The sequence below is a fragment of the Lagopus leucura genome, unplaced genomic scaffold (genome assembly GCF_019238085.1).
Source record: "Lagopus leucura isolate 7727_CA_CO unplaced genomic scaffold, USGS_WTPT01 Super-Scaffold_100159, whole genome shotgun sequence".
Taxonomy (NCBI): domain Eukaryota; kingdom Metazoa; phylum Chordata; class Aves; order Galliformes; family Phasianidae; genus Lagopus; species Lagopus leucura.
Genome location: NW_024962335.1, coordinates 36,222,080 through 36,241,212, shown reverse-complemented (window position 1 = coordinate 36,241,212; position 19,133 = coordinate 36,222,080). Strand labels below are relative to the sequence as shown.

The following is a 19,133-nucleotide window of genomic DNA, read 5'->3' as shown; positions in this document are numbered from 1 at the left end:
TACAGATTTTATTTTGTTTCTGGCCACATATTGTGTAAATACTCATGCTATAGATTATAGTTTTTCTGAGCACTTCTCTCATAATGCTATGAGTATTTTTTTTTTATTAATCTCAGAAACAAGAGTACAGAGACACAAAAATAAATGGACTCTAATAGAGCTTGATGGGGGTATTTTTTTTTACATCATGAAAACATATGTCAAAATCATTGACACATAAGTACAAATTAGAAAAGTGATGAGACAGGAAGAACAATGGAAAATAGCAATCAGAAATACAACAGTGTATTTACTTAGCATGAAGAGCAGCAAGAAATGGCTCAGAAGCAGTTGGACTAAGTCATTCTCTGAATGTGGTTCTCATACATACAGATGAGATAATAATAGAAAAATTTTTCTTAACTACCATTTTTGGTATGTTTGGAAGTCAACTCCACAGTCCTAGAAATATATATATATTTTTTCCTCCATAACTCGTTCCTTTACCTTTTCTTTGCTGTGCTTATGGTTGTGAGACATTATTCTTTGACTAGCATCTTACACTCTGGAACAAGATACCCATTTCTGAGTTCATGCTTTGCAGCAGGAAGCTGAACTTGATGCAAAAAAAATCATGTATGTTTTGAAGGAGAAACCTGGATCCTGATTTCACTGAGGTCTGGCACTGTTCAACCTTGGTATCTGTTTTTCTGCTTAGGGTAAATGTAGAAGCAGTACAAGATACTCCATTCAGACAGAGAAATGGGAAGACATGTGCAGCTGCTGTACAGCCATACGAACAACCACAGTTGCCATCCCAGTCCACTGTCCCAATGGCACAGTGGTACAGCATTACATCCCTTCTGCCTCTCAGTGTGAATGCAGCTTGCGGAAGTGTACAGAGTGAGTAATTTGAAGAACCTCAGTGGTTTAATCTTGAGTTTTATGACGAAGAACTTTACTGAGCAAGTCACATTTCCTCTCTGTAGCCAATCTTATCCAGTAGAATTCTACTTAATTGTATCAACATAGCAAACAATAAAACTTACTAGCACAACAGAATAATATTTTCTGACTGTTATTGCTATAGAAGTAATAAATGTTACATTGTTCCTTCATATTCTTATGGAAAGTTATTCTCATTAATACAAGAAAATACCACAGTAACTGAAACAGTTGTTCCTACCCAAAGAACGTATCACAAAGCGTTTAGTGTTGTCTTTGAAGACATTACACTTGCCTTCCCCACTTTAGACCTTAGCCACAAATAGTACACATTTCATTTTTGGCTCTTAATTCTCCCATCCTATCACTGAGTACAGTGATTATAGTGTGAGACTTCACAGTAAGAGGGAGATGTTCTTGATACAGAAACAATATTGATTATGTCTCAGGCAATCAAATATGTCTGCAATACAGATATATTTTTCTCCTTTATCTGAATGCAAAGAAATTATGTGCTAAGGACTTGTGTACTGTATGCAAATCCTCAGTACCTGTGAATGGGGCTGAGAGCTCTTAACTATTTACTTCAGTACTTCTACAGACCAGCTTGAAGAAAAAGTTCATCTGTTATCTCCCTTTATTCCACATACTAGAATTTCATCTGTTGCATTAGCTAAAAAAGAGTTATTTCAAATATGAAATTGTCAGGGGCAGGTTTAACTTAGTTATTGCTCCCAGGAAAAAAACTAACAAGATTTAAATTTCATTTAATCTAGTCGGGTCACAGAAGAAAAATATTTTCCAGAGAGTAATTTCTGATAGAATTTAGTGCCAGTGAAGCACTTTTATTGAGAAATACTGACTTAAAAATAAAAGTATAGAGGAGAGAACTGTTCATTTCATTTGCATTTTTGAAAGACTGCCTTTCAACAAGACCTAGATAGACTGGAGAGAGTTGGACGGAGAGATACCTGATTATGTTCAGTAATCAATTGTGGAGTCTTGCACCTGGGGAGGAATAACTGCATGCATCAATACAGGTGGAGAGGAGGTCTGCAGAGAAGGACCTAAGGGTCCTGGTGGACAACAAGATAGCCAGCAGTGTGCCTTGTCAGTGGTAAAAACAGTATGACTGGCATGTTGAGGAAGGTGATCCTCCTCATCTACTCTGCCCTGGCAAGGCCATATGTGGAATATTGTGCCCAGCCCTGGGTGACCCAGTTCAATGAAGATGAGGATCATCTAGAAAGAGTCCAGTGGAGGGCCACCTCCTCTGATGAAGATCCTGGAGCCTCTCTGTAATGAGGAAAGGCTAAGTCTGGGTCTCTTCAGTCTGGAGAAGAGAAAGCTGAGAGGGAATCTCATAGCTTTTCATAAACACCTGAAGTGTGGGAATCGGGAGCAGGCTCTTTTCCTTTTTCAGTGGCAAGCATCAGTAGATAAAGAGCAATGGGCAGAAACTGGAACCCAACACAAGGAAGAATTTCTTCTCTGTCAGATTGCTAGAGCACTGAAGTAAGCTGCCCAGAGAAACTGTGAGCACTCTTTAAAGATATTCAACACCCATCTGTATGCCTACCTGTGTGACCTGCTGTAGGGAACCTGCTTTAGTAGAGGGGTTGGACCCTACAAGTCCCTTCCAACTCCTACAATTCTGTGATTCTGTGAAAAGCACAATAACCCCAGAGAGAAAAAGAAAAAACACATCCTTATTAGCACCATTCTCACTTATTGCAGTAGATCTGTCACCACTTTCCCCCTTTCCATTGTAGCTACCTCTGGATATTTAGCATCCTGACAGATGTATTTGAGTCCCCCAAGTAATGAGGTGCACAGAATCTCATCTGAAACTGTAAACAAGTAAATGTTGAACATCAGAGCCTATAACAGAGAAGACCAGAGCAAAGGAGTACGTAGAAGGTATAAGGTAATACCTTCATCTTCCTCTTGCCATTACTTCATTTCTATTAGGACCTTCACCCAGACTGACCTTCTTTAGCTTGCAAAAGCTGGAAGGATTGCCGTCAAGGGCTTCATAGGTTCAGACAGATCTTCTAATCAGATAATTATATAAGTCTAGCTTATTGGCATGGGAAGGACACACAAGGACATCCACAGGACAAAGACGGAGCTACTGTCTTCTGCAACCTCTGAAATACCAGAGAAGCATAGCTAGTATTTTCATTAACTGCAAAGCGGATAGATAATATTTAATTAAACGTCTGTCCAACAAACAAGCAAACATTCCTGTCTTTATTATTTCTAATTCATTTAACAAGAGCTAATATTCTGGGGAGAAACAAACTAAAATAAAAATGTCAACCTTCTAACTAGAGTAATTTTTATTTTTCTTCAAGGAGAGCCAAGAGATTCATTGAAAAACTATATATAGATTCAAACTCAAAGTAGCTATACTTCAATACAATGGGAACAACAGAGATGTGTTAAAACTTTATGCTCATTTAAGAATGACCCATATTACTTGGCTTTCCTTCACCTTCCTCTGCTGCAAGTTTACTTTCATGTCTATGAAAGTAATGTATGTGCCAGTATATGAACTAAAATGGGCATACAGTAATGAGAACTCAGTGCTTTTGTCTTGTAGAATAGAATTCTGTGGATTTTTGTATAGCTAATACTTTTATTTATGAGGTCTAGCTAATGCCAGTGCGCTGTTGTGCTTGATGTACAATGCTAGAAGAAGCATCTCCCTTGAAAACTGTTTCATAGAGGCAGACAAGTGAGAAAGAGCAAGAGGAAGAAAACGTTATAGCATCTTACTCAATAGACTGAGAAGGCACAGATTTTTGGCACTGACTTGCTGACATGAAAAACTAGCTTTTCCAGGCAGTCTATCCCAGAAGAGCTCTTTCTGATAATGGTGCCAGGAAGGGCTGCAGAACAGATCATCTTGATGAGATCACATGGCATGTGCATGATAACAGGGATCAGGCCCAGCTAGCATTGGTTTGTGAAAAGAAAGTCTTGCTTAACCATCCTGGTCTTCTATGATTGAGTCACTTACCTGGTGGATGAGGAAAAGGCTGTTGATGTAGTCTACCTAGAATTCAGCAAAGCCTTTGACACTGTCTCCACAGTAGTCTACTGGAAAAGCTGGCAGCCCATGGCTTGGGCAAGTGCATTCCTTGCTGGATAAAGAACTGACTGGAGGGCTGGGTACAGAAAGTGGTGGTGAATGGAGTTTAATCCATCTGGTGATCGGTCATGACTGGTATTCCCCAGCGGTCAGTACTGGGGCCTGTCTTGTTTAATATCTTTATGGATGACAAGGGAATTGAGTGCACTCTCACGAAGTTTGCAGATGACAAAAATCTGGGAGGAAACATAGATCTGCCTGAGGGTAAGAAGGCGCTGAACAGGCTGTATTGCTGGCTAAGTCCAAAGGAATGAAGTTCATCATGACCAAGTGTTGGATCCCGCACTTTGGCCACAACAACCTCTTGCAATGCTACAGGTGTGAGTCAGAATGACTGGAAGACTGTGTGGAAGAAATAGATCTGGGAGTGCTGGTTGGCATTCATCTGAACATGAGGCAGCAGTGTTCTCAGGTAGTCAAAAGGCCAATTGCATTCTGGATTGTGTTAAAAATACAGGATTAGGGAGGTGATCATCCCCCTGTACTAAGCTCTGGTGAAGCCATACACTGTATACTGTATATTGGGCCCCTCACTACAACAAAGACATTGAGCCCCTAGAGTGTGCCCAGTGAAGAGCAACGAAGCTGTTGAAGGGTCTGGAGCACAAGTCTTATGAAAAAGGACTGAAGGAACTGGAATTGTTTAGTCTGAGAAGAGGAGACTCAGGGGCGACCTTATTGCTCTCTACAACTACCTGAAAGGAGCTTGTGGTGGAGTGGGAGTCAGCCTCTTCTCTCACATAGCTAGACTAGAGGAAATAGCTTCAATTTGTGCCATGGGGAGTTCAGATGAATATTAGCAAAAAATTCTTCCCAGAAAAAGTGGTCAGGTAATGGAACAGAACTGCCCAGGGAGGTGGTAGAGTCACCGTCCTTAGAAGGCATTCAAGAAACATTTAGATATGGTATGAAGGATCATGGTTTAATGGGGAAATATTGGTAGATGGACGGTTGGACTAGATGATCTTGGAGGCCTTTTTCAATCTTGGGGATTCTATGATTCTATGAAATAGATTTGCATTCCCTCCTTGCAGGTTACTAATGCCTTTTGCATAGCCCAGTTTCATCGTACAATTAACACTTACTTGCAAAATCTAGGCTTTGAGGAACATTATCTTTAACTTGCAGATATATCTTGCAAGTCTTGTTTTGAGCTATCTTTGGCTTTCCACCAGTGTTTCATCTCTCATCACTTTAGACCAGTTTGATTGGCAGACATGCTACAAGATAGGTTTATATGAACAGTAAATGGATTTGGGGAGGAGTCTTTATAAAGCTTCTTTATTATTAAAAGTATGTAATATCTCTGGTAATTTTCACTAACTTCTAAGATCCTCTACAGCAGGTGAAACACAATTTGGTGCATTGGGATTATTTTTTGCAGTTTTGCACTATCGATTATCACCATACTCACCTACCACAGTAAACAATGTTGTTCAGATATGATTTTCTCCAATGAAAATTGTCCTAAAACAACCAACAAAAAGTGAAACTCAAACCCATCTTTATTTTAACCAACTGGATATTGTTTTCCATCATATTGCCTTCTTTGTATATTATTTATTACCTGTACTAGATGTATTATAATATATAATATGTATATATACACACATATATATAATATATAAGTATGTATGAAATACATACTTGGAGCAGTTTGCCCAAGAGGAGAGGCTGAGGGAGTGTGAGCTGTTCAGCCTGGAGAAGGCTCTGTGGACACCCAATAACAGCCTTTCATTATCTAAAGGAGGCCTGTATGAAAGAGGGGGATAGAATTTTTAACAAAGTCTGTTGTGATAGGATAAGGAGAAATGGTTTCAAGTAAAAGAAAGATTCATACTGGACATAAAAAAAAGTTCTATATGATAAGGATAGCGAAGCACCACAAAGGTGTTGAATACCCCTCCCTGTGGACATTCAAGGTAAGGCTGGACAGGGCTCTGAGCAACCTTATCTAGCTGTAGGTATCCCTCTACATTGCAGGGGAGCTGGACAAGATGACCTTTAAGGATTCCTTCCAATCTAATGATTTTACAGTTTTATGAAATACAGGTGTACACCTGTACAGTTCTGGCGTTCGATCAAAGTGATCAAGCAAAGAGGGATTCATTTGTTCAAATGGATGAGGTACTCATATAATTAAAAAACAACAACAACAAAACAAACAAAAACAACAAAAACAAACAAACAGGCATCATCTCAAAACTAGTGTCCATGTGTTTGTATGCAAAGAAGCATCCTTCCTGGTAGAGAACATCACATAGCAAAGTTTTTAATTTTCATTTTTTTTTAATTTCTGCAATCTAATACTTTCAAGAATAATCACTTCAGAAGCTGTGGCATTCAGGATGCCTACTGCTTCATAAATGTCTCTAAGTGAAGTTCCAAGATTAACACAAGATGCTATAGCAGGGTGAGAAGGAAAAATATTTAATATCTGTTGATGTATTACTTAGAAATGCCATTCCAAATGAAGAAATGAAGAAAAATGATGTGATTTAACCTTTTTGTATCTGAAGACATTATTCTACGTGAATACTAAAGCAAGCATTAAAAAGTTATCTGTAACATCTAATGTACTCATCTTCCCTTTCTCACCAAGAGAATGACTAATCATTATTTCTCTGCTTTTGTCACTGTTAAAATGTAGCACAGAACAGTTAAAATGTAGCACAGAACTAACCTGTTAAGACATAGTCAAAAATCCTGACCCCCTGCCTTTTAGATAAAATCAGGAATGTGGTATTTGTCCAGGTTACAAATAAAACTGCTAAAGTGGCACTTCAATTGAGCTGAAGTAAACCTATTAACAGGATGAAATTTTATGTCAGTCTCCTTAGTCTGCCTGAAACATTCATTAGAAACACAAACACCAGATTACAGCAAACACATTTATTTCTCTGGCTTTCTGGGGAAGTTTTACAACACCTGGGCCAAGTACTGGGATATGACAACTTGCACTGCTTCCCATATAAACACACTGTGATAATTCAGTTGTGGTATACATATATGACTTGCATCATTCTTCTCTCTGTAATATAAATGCCCAGTATTCATAAAGCTCACAACACAACATGCAATCCCAATTTGTATACCACTGGAAATACTGTATGTTATTGTCATTAAACAAATCCACTTCCCCCTCTTTCACTAAAACAGACAAACAGACCTAAAACTGTTGTAGTGACATAGGTAAAGTTGAAAGAAGATAAAGATTTGAATGCCGTATAATTTCAGCTTCTTCCAATTATCATTAAAAAATATAAGTCCTTTCTCAGAAGGTCAGTAACAATTTTGCACCTGTGGGAATTAAATGTTGTTTCTGCATTAGAATTGAATATATATATATATATTTATTGTTATTTCATTGTCTCCGCTGCCATAGTTCTTTTTGGGAGTCTTTCTACTTTATTTGGGGGGGTCTCTGATAGTTTGCCTCACTTATCCTCTACACGAACCTTCTCTAGGAATGCACGTTCAGTATATAAGAGTATATATGTATATTCTATCATATATATTGGGAGAACATCCTGCACGAAAAAACAGAGAACAACCCATGGCATGCCCTGAAGAGACATTGGGAAGGCTTGGCATCACCCCCGCCCCCTAGTGTTCTTTGTTTAATGAAGACCTTGAAGAAAATCACCATATCAATACAAGAAAAGCACTGAGACATCTTGGAAACAACAGGATGGCTACTGGCTGACATTACATAACACAACAATTAGCAAATGTAAACTTTGATAAAATTGTGGAGTACCCAGCCAATGGGGAAACAGGGGAGGGGGATAGGCAAAGGCAGAAACAAGGTATAAAAAGCTGTCATTGTGTCCTGAGGGATGCTTCTGCTTGTGGGACATCCGCCATTGCAATCGCAAATAAAATCTGCTTTTATCAGAGATACGGTCCTGACAAAAATTATTTGGATATTTCCAACACACCCAACACATAATTTAAATCAAAGGTTGAAGGCTAAGTAAGTTTGATCATCTGGTCTGACTATATACTTAATTAGAAAATAATCCCCTGATTTTTTTCATGCATGAATGACAGAACAGCATCCAAGCAGTGTAGCCTCCAGGCAGTAATTTGAATATAGCTGGGATACAACGTTATTAAAAGCTTGCCACACTTACATCCTCTGTGAAAGCACTGCAAAGCTCTGAAGATACAGAAACTCCTACGCATAGAAACCACTCCCAGATAATTTTAATCCTTGAAATAACAGCTTTCTCGGAGTATTGCAGAGCCCCATATTTTTTTCCTTTCTCTATTCAGCTGCCTTCTGAGGAGTTAGGAGAAAATGTTATGTTTCTTATTGAGGTATTAAGGAACATGAGGAAAAGATGCTGAAGTTCGAGCAGAGAATTTCAGTGGCTTCTCCTGTCATAGGAATTATGCCTCCACCTCCCCCCACAGTTTTTTCTGTGATGGTAATAACCAAAACAGAAGGTCTGGCTAATTAGTTTCAGTCTGTGGTTTGCTTAAAGCAGGATCAAGCAAGAATGGAAATAGCTGCTAGCTTGACACAGCTTAAGCCGGTGCAGAAACAGACTGTGCACATGATCAGCACAGCCACATCCTATTAGCATTGCTGCAACTAGAAGCTAGAAGCCAAACCTCTCAACGAGATGGAAACTCGAGTATCTGGTAAGTTTTTTCTCTGCTTCACTGTTAATTGCTGCCTATGAATATGAATAGATCGGGAACAGAGAAGGGATTAGTTTGAAAGGACTTCAGTGTCTTCTTTCAGGGCATTTTCAAAAACAGAAAAGAACTATATATATATAAAAGAAAAGTTTGTGGCACAAGTTACATACAGCTCAGAGACAAAACATACAGAGTTTGCTTCTTTTAAAGTTTCAGGACTGCAGCTGTGGGGAAACATCATGACCCATTTGAAAAAGACAGTTATGATGGAAATGCTGTACCTTTGCTGCTTTCCTCTGAGTTTGCCTTATTGCAGTGCAACTTGGGGAAATAGCAATATCCTTTTATTAGAAAACAGTGTGCAGAAGTGAGCTTTTAGTTCCTATAGGCAAGGAATAAATCTGTTCAGTGTGTAAAAGCTTTTGTGTTTAAGTTTCTAGAATACAAGTTTTAATGATGTTCCATGATAATACTGTGGCACTCTACTGCTACAGATCAGAACTCTGTAGTTGTTCCCAGGTTAGCTCATTATTTCTGAGACTTGTAGGTTTGCTGTGAATTTTGAACTATCACGATTCTCATGGAGTCCTGCTGTATCTTTGTTTTCCCACCCAGTCCTCTTCATAAAATTATTTGCATACCAAGTCACAGAGTGCAAACAACTATTAGAAATAAGACTTGCCTTTGTAACATTACTTCAGTGCCCCTTTGCTATCCCCAATCCTTCGCTTTTTGATTTAACCCTGATACACACTTAGTGTTGGAAAAATCAGGTGCTTTCTGTAACCTTAAAGAAGGATTAGGAAGAAGAAAAAAAAAAAAAGAAAAAAAAGAAAAAAAAATCAGAGCCTGTGAAGTTTTACACACAAGTTTTTATAAAGATACAGCTCAATTAGCTCTTCAGTTAATGCTACTACTCACAAAGTGGCTCAGGTTTTTAGCTTGTACTTATGCTTCCCACATCTTTCTTCACAACTCTGCTCTGTTTCCTATATTCCTTGTGACTGATGTTCAAATTCTTCTATCCCTTAAACGACTCTCATAGTATGTGCCTGAGGCAAATGTGTACCTACGCTAACTCAGGTTGTTCTTCCTGCTCCTAATGTCAGAGGTGAGGGCTCCTGTATATGAGGGTCTACCAAAGGTGTGCAATGCCTTTACATTTGTGTGACGTGCGGAATCAAACTCTGTAACCCAAGTAAGATTACAAAGCAGGTATGGTTTATTCAGTGCTACGCAGACACCAGATGCAAGGGGGATCATTCCACCTAACTTGTACAACATAGGGCAAAAGTTTGGTACCGATATAGGCCAAAGTAATACATAATCAATGATTTTCCTGGAATTTGTATACATATTCATTACATTTCCGAGAACGCATCAGCATATGGCCCCTCCCTCTTACACAAACGCTGTGGGCAGTGGAGGTCTCCTAGTGGTCATGGGATGAAGGCTTATTGGCTTCAACAGAAGTAACCTGATCCAGATCCGTTCCTTGTGTAATGTTTCTTCAAGTTTACAATAGAGTTTTGAGATGTTCTTTTCTTATCTGGCCTCACATCCTGCTTACCTGCATTCCTATACAATGGTTAACCCTTATCTTCTCCTCTCCTTACGCACATTCCTATACAATGGTTAACACTCAGTTTATCCTTTCCTAACTCATACGTCTGTTACTAGAGTTATTTGGGCAGGTCCATAACAGCAAGGATCTGTGTTCCTACTTTCCTGCTACTGTCTGTCTGAGGTGCTTCTGTGTCAGACCCTGATAACTCTGGCCCTGATCCTGACCAAAACCTGCTACTCTGCACCATGTTGATGGTATCACTCACTTCTTTGCTCCATTACAGACTGATCTTAGCTCACCTTACCCTTCTGGAGCAAGCGTGACTTGCTGCTACCTGCCACGTTTCTTCTTAGGTTTCTCCTTTTTATGAGCATTGTTATTATTTGCGTCATTAACACTTCAAAGAGTCAGTGCTCTCTTTCTATGACTAAGTGACCAGGCTAGTGGATGAGGAAAAGGCTGTCAACACAGTCTAGCTGATGGGGCCTCATAAGAACGGAGTAGAGGAGGACAATCACTTCCTTCTCCCTGCTAGCCACTCCTCTTTTAATGCAGCCCAGAGCATAGTTGCCCTTCTGGGCTGCAAGCACACACTGCTGGCTCAAGTCCAGCTTCTCACCCACCAGGACCTCCAAATCCTTCTCCACAGAGCTACTCTCAAGGAGATCTTTGCACAGTTTGTGTAAATACCAAGAAGGCCAATGGCATTCTGGCTTGTACGAGAAAAAGTGTGGTCACCAAGACTAGAGGTGATTGTCCCTCTGTACTCACTACTGCTGAGGTTCCACCTCAACTACTGTGTTCACTGCAAGAAAGACAGTGAGGCCCTAAGGCATGCTCAAAGAAGTGCAACAACGCTGGTGAATGTTCTGGAGCACAAATCTTATGAGGAATGGCTGAGAGAACTGGAATTGCTTAGTCTGGAGAAGAGAAGTGTCAGGCTTTCTACAACTATCTGAAAGAGGTTGTAATGAAGTGATAGGACAAGAGGGAATGGCTACAGGTTGCACCCAGGGAGATCCAGGGTGGATATTATGAAAAATTTGTTCTCCAGACGAGTGGTAGTGAACTGGAACAGGTTGCCCAGGGAGGTGGTAGAGTCACTGTCCCTAGAGGTTTTCAAGAAAAGAGTAAATGTGGCACTTAGGAACATGGGTATGGCAGTGATGGTCTAATGGTTGGACTAGATGATCTTAGTGGTCTTTTCCAATCTTAATGATTCTATGATTCTATAAAACATAAGAGTATGCTGGCACATTTCTAGAAAAAGAAATAAAAAAGAGATTGAAGAAAGGAATATGATCAGACTTTCTGGTCCAAGCACTTTAGATAGGATATGGCAATGGGAGTTTGCTTTTCATTTCTATAGAGGGGGGATCTGGCACATAATTTGCATTTCAAGAATTATTATTCGGTTTAAAGTTATTTGATTACAGTATGATCTGCTTTTGAAAATTCAGATGTCAGCTACAATATATTGCATTAATTCTTCCAGGAAGAGGTTTTCCACGTCTTTTGAATAGACTGATGTCTCTTTCCAGGTTATTCTTATCACTACTTCTTTACAAACGGTGTTTGTGAATGGTGTAGTGGAATACATGAATTAACAATGACAGTTTTGAAGGTATGGCTTGATTCTTGGATGTTCCGATGTGTAGCCAGGAGTTAAATTTGATAATCCCCATGAGTCTCTTCCAACTCAGGATAGTCTGTGTTTCTCTGCTTTTGAGGTAATCCTGATATATTTGGAGCATTGTATTTTTTTTTTTTTCCTTGAAGTTCAGATTATATGCAGGTATATTTACTCTCTTTTTTCCTACTCTTTCCTTTCCTTCATTGTCATATCACAACACATATCTCTGTGGAGTTGAAGAGGTGACACTATTACTTGTCTTGCATGTTTTCCGAAAATATCTCTGTAGGCTTGATCACTCGTACAGATATCAGTGTTCTAGGTTTATGTACATCCTGCATGCTCAGTTAGTGCTTAGATGTTGAACCAGGTGTCCTCCATCAGTTATTTCAGCACCTAGCTTGATCCAGAATTATGGTCACCATCTATCAAGAGTAAGGCTTTGAGCGTAACCAAATACTGGCCTCATTATCAACATGAGCTAGGCCTTAAGAGCAACAGCCAGACCAAAGGAGGAAACACTGTCACAGGTAGGAGGAAGAGGTGGGAACTAGAGACAGAAGACATCATTTTTCAGATTTGCTACTTCTGGTTTCTACCAAAAGACAAGAGATCTAGAGTTGCAGGCTGCAGATTAGGTGTTTATGGAGAGCTTCTCAAACTGTAGACAGCAACCACAAAAAATATCTTTGAGGGAGAAGGCAGAGTAGGGAAAATATGGGTCTGCTGTGGAATGTTGCAGGGTGTGTTGAGAAGGCATAGCTACTGAACATCTTCTTTGATGCAGCCTTTATGTGCAAGGCTGTCCCTTGAGAATCCCAGGCCCTGGAGATAATAGAGAGTCTGGAGAAAGGAAGACTTCTACTTGGTTGAGGAGGATCTGGTCAGAGAATTTACAGCCAAAATGAATGCAATTAACTCCATGGGTCCCTATAAGATGCGCCTTTGTGTTCTGAGAGAGCTGGTAAGAGTGATTGCTAAGACTCTTTCTATCATCAGGAGAGGTCCCTGAAGTCTGGAGGGATAGCCATTGTCACTCCATCCTTCAATAACGTGAAGAAGGAGGATCCCAGCAAGTACAGGACAGTCTGCCTCACCCTTGTCCCAGAGGTTGTTGTTCCATTACAACTTGTTCAGGATGCTATTTTTGGGAAATTAGTGTAAAATAAGGTAATCAGGAGAAGTCAACATGAATTCACCAAGGGGAAATCGTATTTTATCAATCCTATAGCCTTCTGTGATACACCAGCTGTGTAGATAAGAGGATAGCAGTGGGTATTGTGTAACTTGACTTCAGGAAAGGCATTTGACATTGTTTCCCATAATATCCTTGTAGGTAAGCTCAGTATGCACTAGGCTCTCCCTGTCCCGCATATTTACCTTAGCTTGTGCTTTTGCCAATTCTACCCAGGTGAGAATGCCTCAATCTCAACTTTACTCTGTTCAGCAGCTTTCTTTGTGAAAAACAACTTATCCTACACTACATACAGAAATACTGGAAACTTATACTGCAAAAGCACAATCTACCTCTCACATGTTGAAACTAGAGCTAATTGCTTGCTAAATGTCTTCCCTGAACTCTGTTGTGGGAGTACCTTGTCCTTGGAAGCCATTTGAAATTTTAGGGTATTTGACTGAAGGGAAGACTCAAATAATATTTTTCTAAAATGAGTGTAGACCTTTAATGTATGCTTTCCAGTTGGAATTCAAGATACACTCTACTACTGTTCTGTGGGGAGTAGCTGTGGTGTTCTCGTGTGTGTGTGTACATGTACACCACAAAGTTATGCATAAGCTTATGTATGAATGAGTATGTGCATGTATACACACCTAACTTAGAATCATAGAATACCCAAGGTTGGAGAAGACCTCCAAGGTCACCTAGTCCCTAACCATAGTCCAACCACCTACCTACCTCCAATATTTCTCCATTTAGTACAACATCTAAACATTTCTTGAACATCTCCAAGGATGGTGACACAACCACCTCCGTGGGCAGACTGTTCCAGTGCCTGACCACTCTTTTGGAGGAAAAAAAGAATCTTTCTATTTACACCAATTCCTCTACAATATTTAAAGAATGAGAACAAACAAGCCAGATATCATAAAGGCTCTCAGAGTAAAATATTGTGCAGCATCTAAAGCACAATATCCTGAAGAGCCTTAGTACAATAGGCAAGCACTCTGTCAAATGTGGAAGCCATTCAGATCATTTTGGTTCAGTTAGTTTGATTCAGAAAGATGAAAACTTTCTGTGTGAATGGGAATCTTCTAAACTCTGACATGGAATCTACAGTTTTGTCTAAAAAGTTATTCTGAATCAAAGTCCCTGCCTGTCTTACCTACTTACCAGTGTTAACCTCACATTTGTGACACAGTTTGTGAAGGCTGGGAAGCATAATAAAAATCAAATCATTTTATTATGAATGAGTTGCGGATATATATGTTTTTTTTCCCTTGACCCAGCTAAAATGACTAGGAAGTAAAAAGGTCTTTCAGCAACTGTGCTTAAAGTTCTTGTAAGATATTCCATACTTAAACTGAAAATACTTTGCATAGCCCCTGGGAATGAAAGCTTCACTAATTAATCATTTGCCTTTGAGTTTCCCTTGTAGCATCATTATGTGCTCCAATGAACTAAAACACTAAGTCTCCTTGCGAAATCAGAAAAGGAAGACTAGTGAGCCAATCTGCTGCATGGTTCAAATGTTGCAGAACACTAATCTGTTACTAGCAGGAAACATAAGAATAATCATGACTTTCAGGGGAAACCCCCACCCCTCAAGCATTTCCTTCTTTATCATTTTACTGACGCCTCTTTTTCACACAATTGCAGGTAAGTAGTTTCAATTGCTGTGGTTTAATCTAGCAAGCAACTGAACACCACACAGGCCTTCACTCACTCTCTCCTCTTCCTCAGTGGGATGGCGGAGAGCATAAGAAAAAAGGTGGAACTTGTAAGCTGAGATAAAAAAGTACACATGACAACAGAAAAGGAAGAGAGAAATAACAGTAACAACACTAATTATGTATGTGCATATATATATATATATATATATATATATATAAAATAAGTGATGTACATCAGTTTCTCAGTATCTGCTGACCCCCAGTCAGCTGCAGCCCCTAGCTAAAACCACAAAGAATCTGTATTGAGGGTATAGAAGATTACACAGTGCCTGCCTTTGACTGTTGAAAAATTTAAGAAATTCAAAGATTAAGAGGAAAATCTGATTTCTGGACACTTTTTAGCAATTCTTCTCCCTCCATCCCAAAAAAGAGGAATATGCAGAGTTTAGTTATCACCATCTTCAGGAATGATTCTTTTAGATTTTGCTTAAATTATTTTAATTAAATGAACTCTACACAACTCTGTTGGTTTCCTGCATACAGTTCTCTCTCCAGTTCTTTCTCTTTTGAAATGCTGTTTAGGTTCACTGATTCTGCCACCAGTTAGATGTTTCAACAGTGTAGAAGAAGGACTGTTCTGTCTCATGAACATTAAATGAGAGTGAGAATTATTCCTGCCTTCAGGCCTGCCTAATCTCCACAAGGAAGGTCTGGAGGAAACTGCTGGAATTTCCCAGCACTTTCTTATGGGATACAAGGATCCTGACACAGCTCCTAACACAGAGTAGCAAATGCCATAGGACATTTCCTCTTAGACTGCAAAGTAACTACATTATCTGTTTGTTTTTTTTTTTGTTGTTGTTGTTGGCTTTTTTATTTCTTTTTTTTTCCCCACCTTACGCAGAAGAATTTCATTGCTAGGATTGTTTACTAAAAAGGTAAGAAGAGTGGGGCTAGACACGTGAAGCAAATGGGTCATCTCTTTGGTAGAATACACTAGTACTTGAAAGACCAAGCCATAACTCCTGAACCCAATAAGCATCTCAAATAAATTATTGGTAAAAAACCAGGCGATTTTCATTTACAGCTATGGTACCACTAGAGGGGGAAAGAATATGAAACATCAGTACATTACACAGGTTTCTGTACCCATTACTTTTTACCTTTATTCTTGCATAATATTACTGACTCTGTTGACTGCATTTGAATCCTGTAATCCTGTAATCAAAAATTATTCTTCTCTATTGTTATTGTACAATTCTGTACAGCAGAGATACAGTTACTAATTACACTGGTAGTGCATAGGGAATGGCATGCAACTACTGCCCCCCTTCAATTGTGCTGCCTTGTGACCATGGCATTCTTTTGTACTGGAGATGGGAAGCACATCTAAAACTAAAATTCTCATGACATTAGTCCCTCAGAATAACTCCAGAAGTTGAGTTCTTAGTAGAGAATGACTTAGCCAGAATCTTCTATCTGAATGAACTAGATTTTGATCATGTTATACTATAACTGAAACATGCCGCCTTCAAGACTAGCTTTAAGTCATAAGCAAATGTGACTCACTTCAGTTCTAGTGATTTAGTTTCCATGCAGCATGAATGGTTCACCCAGAGAGCCCTGATGCAATCACAACACACTACATACAGCTTCCTCATGTTTAGGAGGGAGGTCCGTGGCTAGTTGCAGTACACTTAATTTCCAGGATCTAATTTTGTGATTAAAGGAGGAGTACAATGATACTGAACAATCAGGATAGTACTGAACTAAATGCAGTATCTGCTATTCCTCTGCAGTTGTAGGTATTCTTCTCTAAATCATCTAGTTCAGTATCTGAAGTCTAACAGTGTTCATTAATTGTCCTACTTCCTATTCCTTTAGGAAACCACCTGCACAAAAGCCCTATTTATATAACACTAATCAATTCTCATTCCTCAAGTCTGAACAGGCAGAAGGCAGCAACATCATCAAGAGGGTATTTCTTGGGATACAACAGCAAATACCTAACAGTTCCTCAAAACAGGCCTTCCTTGCACAGCAGCGGGATCAGTGGATCTTTAGAAGCACCTAGCTGTGTGGATACTGACTGCAGTTCTGTAAGTAGGATTTTATGTTCATTGACATAACTCTAATAACTTTGGGAAGAAGAAAAGGTTTGGAGTAGGATGAGCAGAGTATGATGCATTCCTTCTCTGTTAGGCAAAACCAAGCTGTACTGAGAAAAGTGACTGCTAGTAGACATATCCTACAACTTTAGATAGTTCACTAGGTTCTTGTATTGTAATTTGTGTCTTAATAATGGGTGTTCCAGTGGTATCACCAAGATTCTATTGAGTATTTACCGGAGTCAAAATTTTTTGAAAAAGAATAGAGAGGTTGCTATTACCTTGGTGAAGGAACAGATTTGCAGGTTGATGACAGAATCGGCTATCCCTCTTCAAAGTGTGGGTCAGCACATACCTAGGTGTTAATGTGAGCAAGATTGGAACTGGGGTGGCTACAGCCTTCCTATCAAAGCCAGTGTAAGAGGAGAGATCTCCTGAGGTATGTATGTAGTTATAATATTTTCTATTAGAGGATTAGAACTCATTAAATGTGGACCCTACCGTCCCATATTCTTTTTGCTTGGTGTGCTAATTACTTATCTTGGAAATATTATGAAGCAATGAATCTGGGACTGAAAATAGTAATTTAGAACACTCTTAACTTCTAGAATGGCTATGAGAAAGATCTTGATGGCTCTTCCAGAAATTTTGCAAATTGCAACTTACTTGATAAGTTCTTCTTTCTAATAAGGTCTTCCTGTGCCAAACATGTGAAGTGGTGCGAATTTAGAGCAAAAAAAAATATTTGACAAAAATTTATGGGAATTTTGTCCTGTTCTCTTAGCAATAGAAACCTGCAGTAATTGGGATGGCATTTTGCTGCCAAAAGTCTGTAGTAAGGAAGCATCAAGAGTCAACAGGAGAGGGAGAGGAGGAAAAGGGCACAATGGTATCTCCTCATCCTTTTATTTTGTGTAACTCCAGCAACACCTAATGTTGCTATGGTGATCTGTCACGTGACTGGGATGTGGCAGCTGACTGCACACAGGTAATAAACAAGAAAATCTGCTAGCGACTTTCCATGTTCTTTAACTTCCTTGTTCCTTCTCCTGTGTTTTTTTTTGGCGAATCTCATTTCTGCTTGCACTTGCCCATAAGGGAGGAGCCAGTGTTTAGAGTTCATCTTCTCTAGATACAGCTAAACATTGCATTGTGCCAGTAAGCAGGAGGTAGTGACATCATCACTTCTGTGTTGTACTGTGTGAAACTGGAAGGGAACATATTTTTCTTCATTGTGGCAGAGATGGATCCAGAAGTTTTGCGTGGACTGCCTGTGAGTACTTTATGAAAATGAATCGAACAAGGACACGGGGAATTGCAGTAAAATGCTATCTCCCAAGCAGATTTATATTCTGTCAGAATGCATTGCTGAGTGTAAATTTATATGTGCCTAGAGGGACTGTCTTAATGCAGTACACATAAGTTTGAGATAAGTGTAATGTGTGCAACAGATTATCTGGTGATAATTTCAGGAAAGAAAGGATGGAGTGTGCACATTAAAAAAAATATTTAGAGATATGGTGATTGAAAGCTGCTTTGTGGGAAACTGAGATGTGAAGGGAAACAATGAAAATCAGGTTTTTGGGCGATATTAGCAACATGTGCATTTATATAATGTCTTGAAGTATTCGTGTTGTGTTAACAAATGACTGCAAAAAGTAAGTTTGGTTAACTTTGAAGTGCTACCACTACATGTAATAGAATGGGAGGTAGGGAAGAGAAAGGAATTTTTAACAGTACTTGTCAGTATTTTACTTGTATAGAAACCTGTGGGAGCCATAAAAAGCTGGATTTATGGGTTGATTGATCTGAATTAGTGTGACTCTATTTATTTGCTTTTATGTAGTTCCCCAGTCCCAGGAGAGCTGTTGTCATGGTAATGAATGGCACTGTAGAGAGTTAGGTGAAGGGTTTTAAGATACAGCATTGAGCAGGATGTGGTGGTTGTTAAAAATTTGAAAGATATACAAGCTACCTTAGTGAAAGAATTGGAAGTTAATGCCTAAAATCTAATTTCAGTGTTCAACAAATGTACATCAGATTTGCTGTCTCTGCAGGGGGTGGGGTTAGAACAGAAGTAGTTCCATGCCAGGATTTGTACAGAGGGGAGAAGATGGCAGAGGCAGTACACAGTTGAGTAGAACGTAAGTGATCTTAATGTCATTGATTTAGTCGTTGATTTTCTTTCGCAGTGCTGCTGTTCAGTCACATACTCTTCTCTTATTAAAATACACATCAACTGTA

The 19,133-nt window shown here is 39.2% G+C and overlaps 2 protein-coding genes across 2 annotated transcripts in view; both read left to right on the top strand.

Annotated features, from left to right (window-relative positions):
- Nucleotides 1-1,041, top strand: part of VWF (von Willebrand factor) — a 148,968-nt gene extending 147,927 nt beyond the window's left edge. Inside the window, exon 52 of the mRNA XM_042889450.1 lies at nucleotides 698-1,041. Coding sequence (XP_042745384.1) covers nucleotides 698-886 — 189 coding nt within the window. The 3' untranslated portion in view covers nucleotides 887-1,041. The remainder of the gene's footprint in view (nucleotides 1-697) is intronic.
- Nucleotides 1,042-16,804: 15,763 nt separating this feature from the next.
- Nucleotides 16,805-19,133, top strand: part of ANO2 (anoctamin 2) — a 160,916-nt gene continuing 158,587 nt past the window's right edge. Inside the window, exon 1 of the mRNA XM_042889949.1 lies at nucleotides 16,805-16,880. The gene's annotated coding sequence lies outside the window, so the exon portion shown is untranslated. The remainder of the gene's footprint in view (nucleotides 16,881-19,133) is intronic.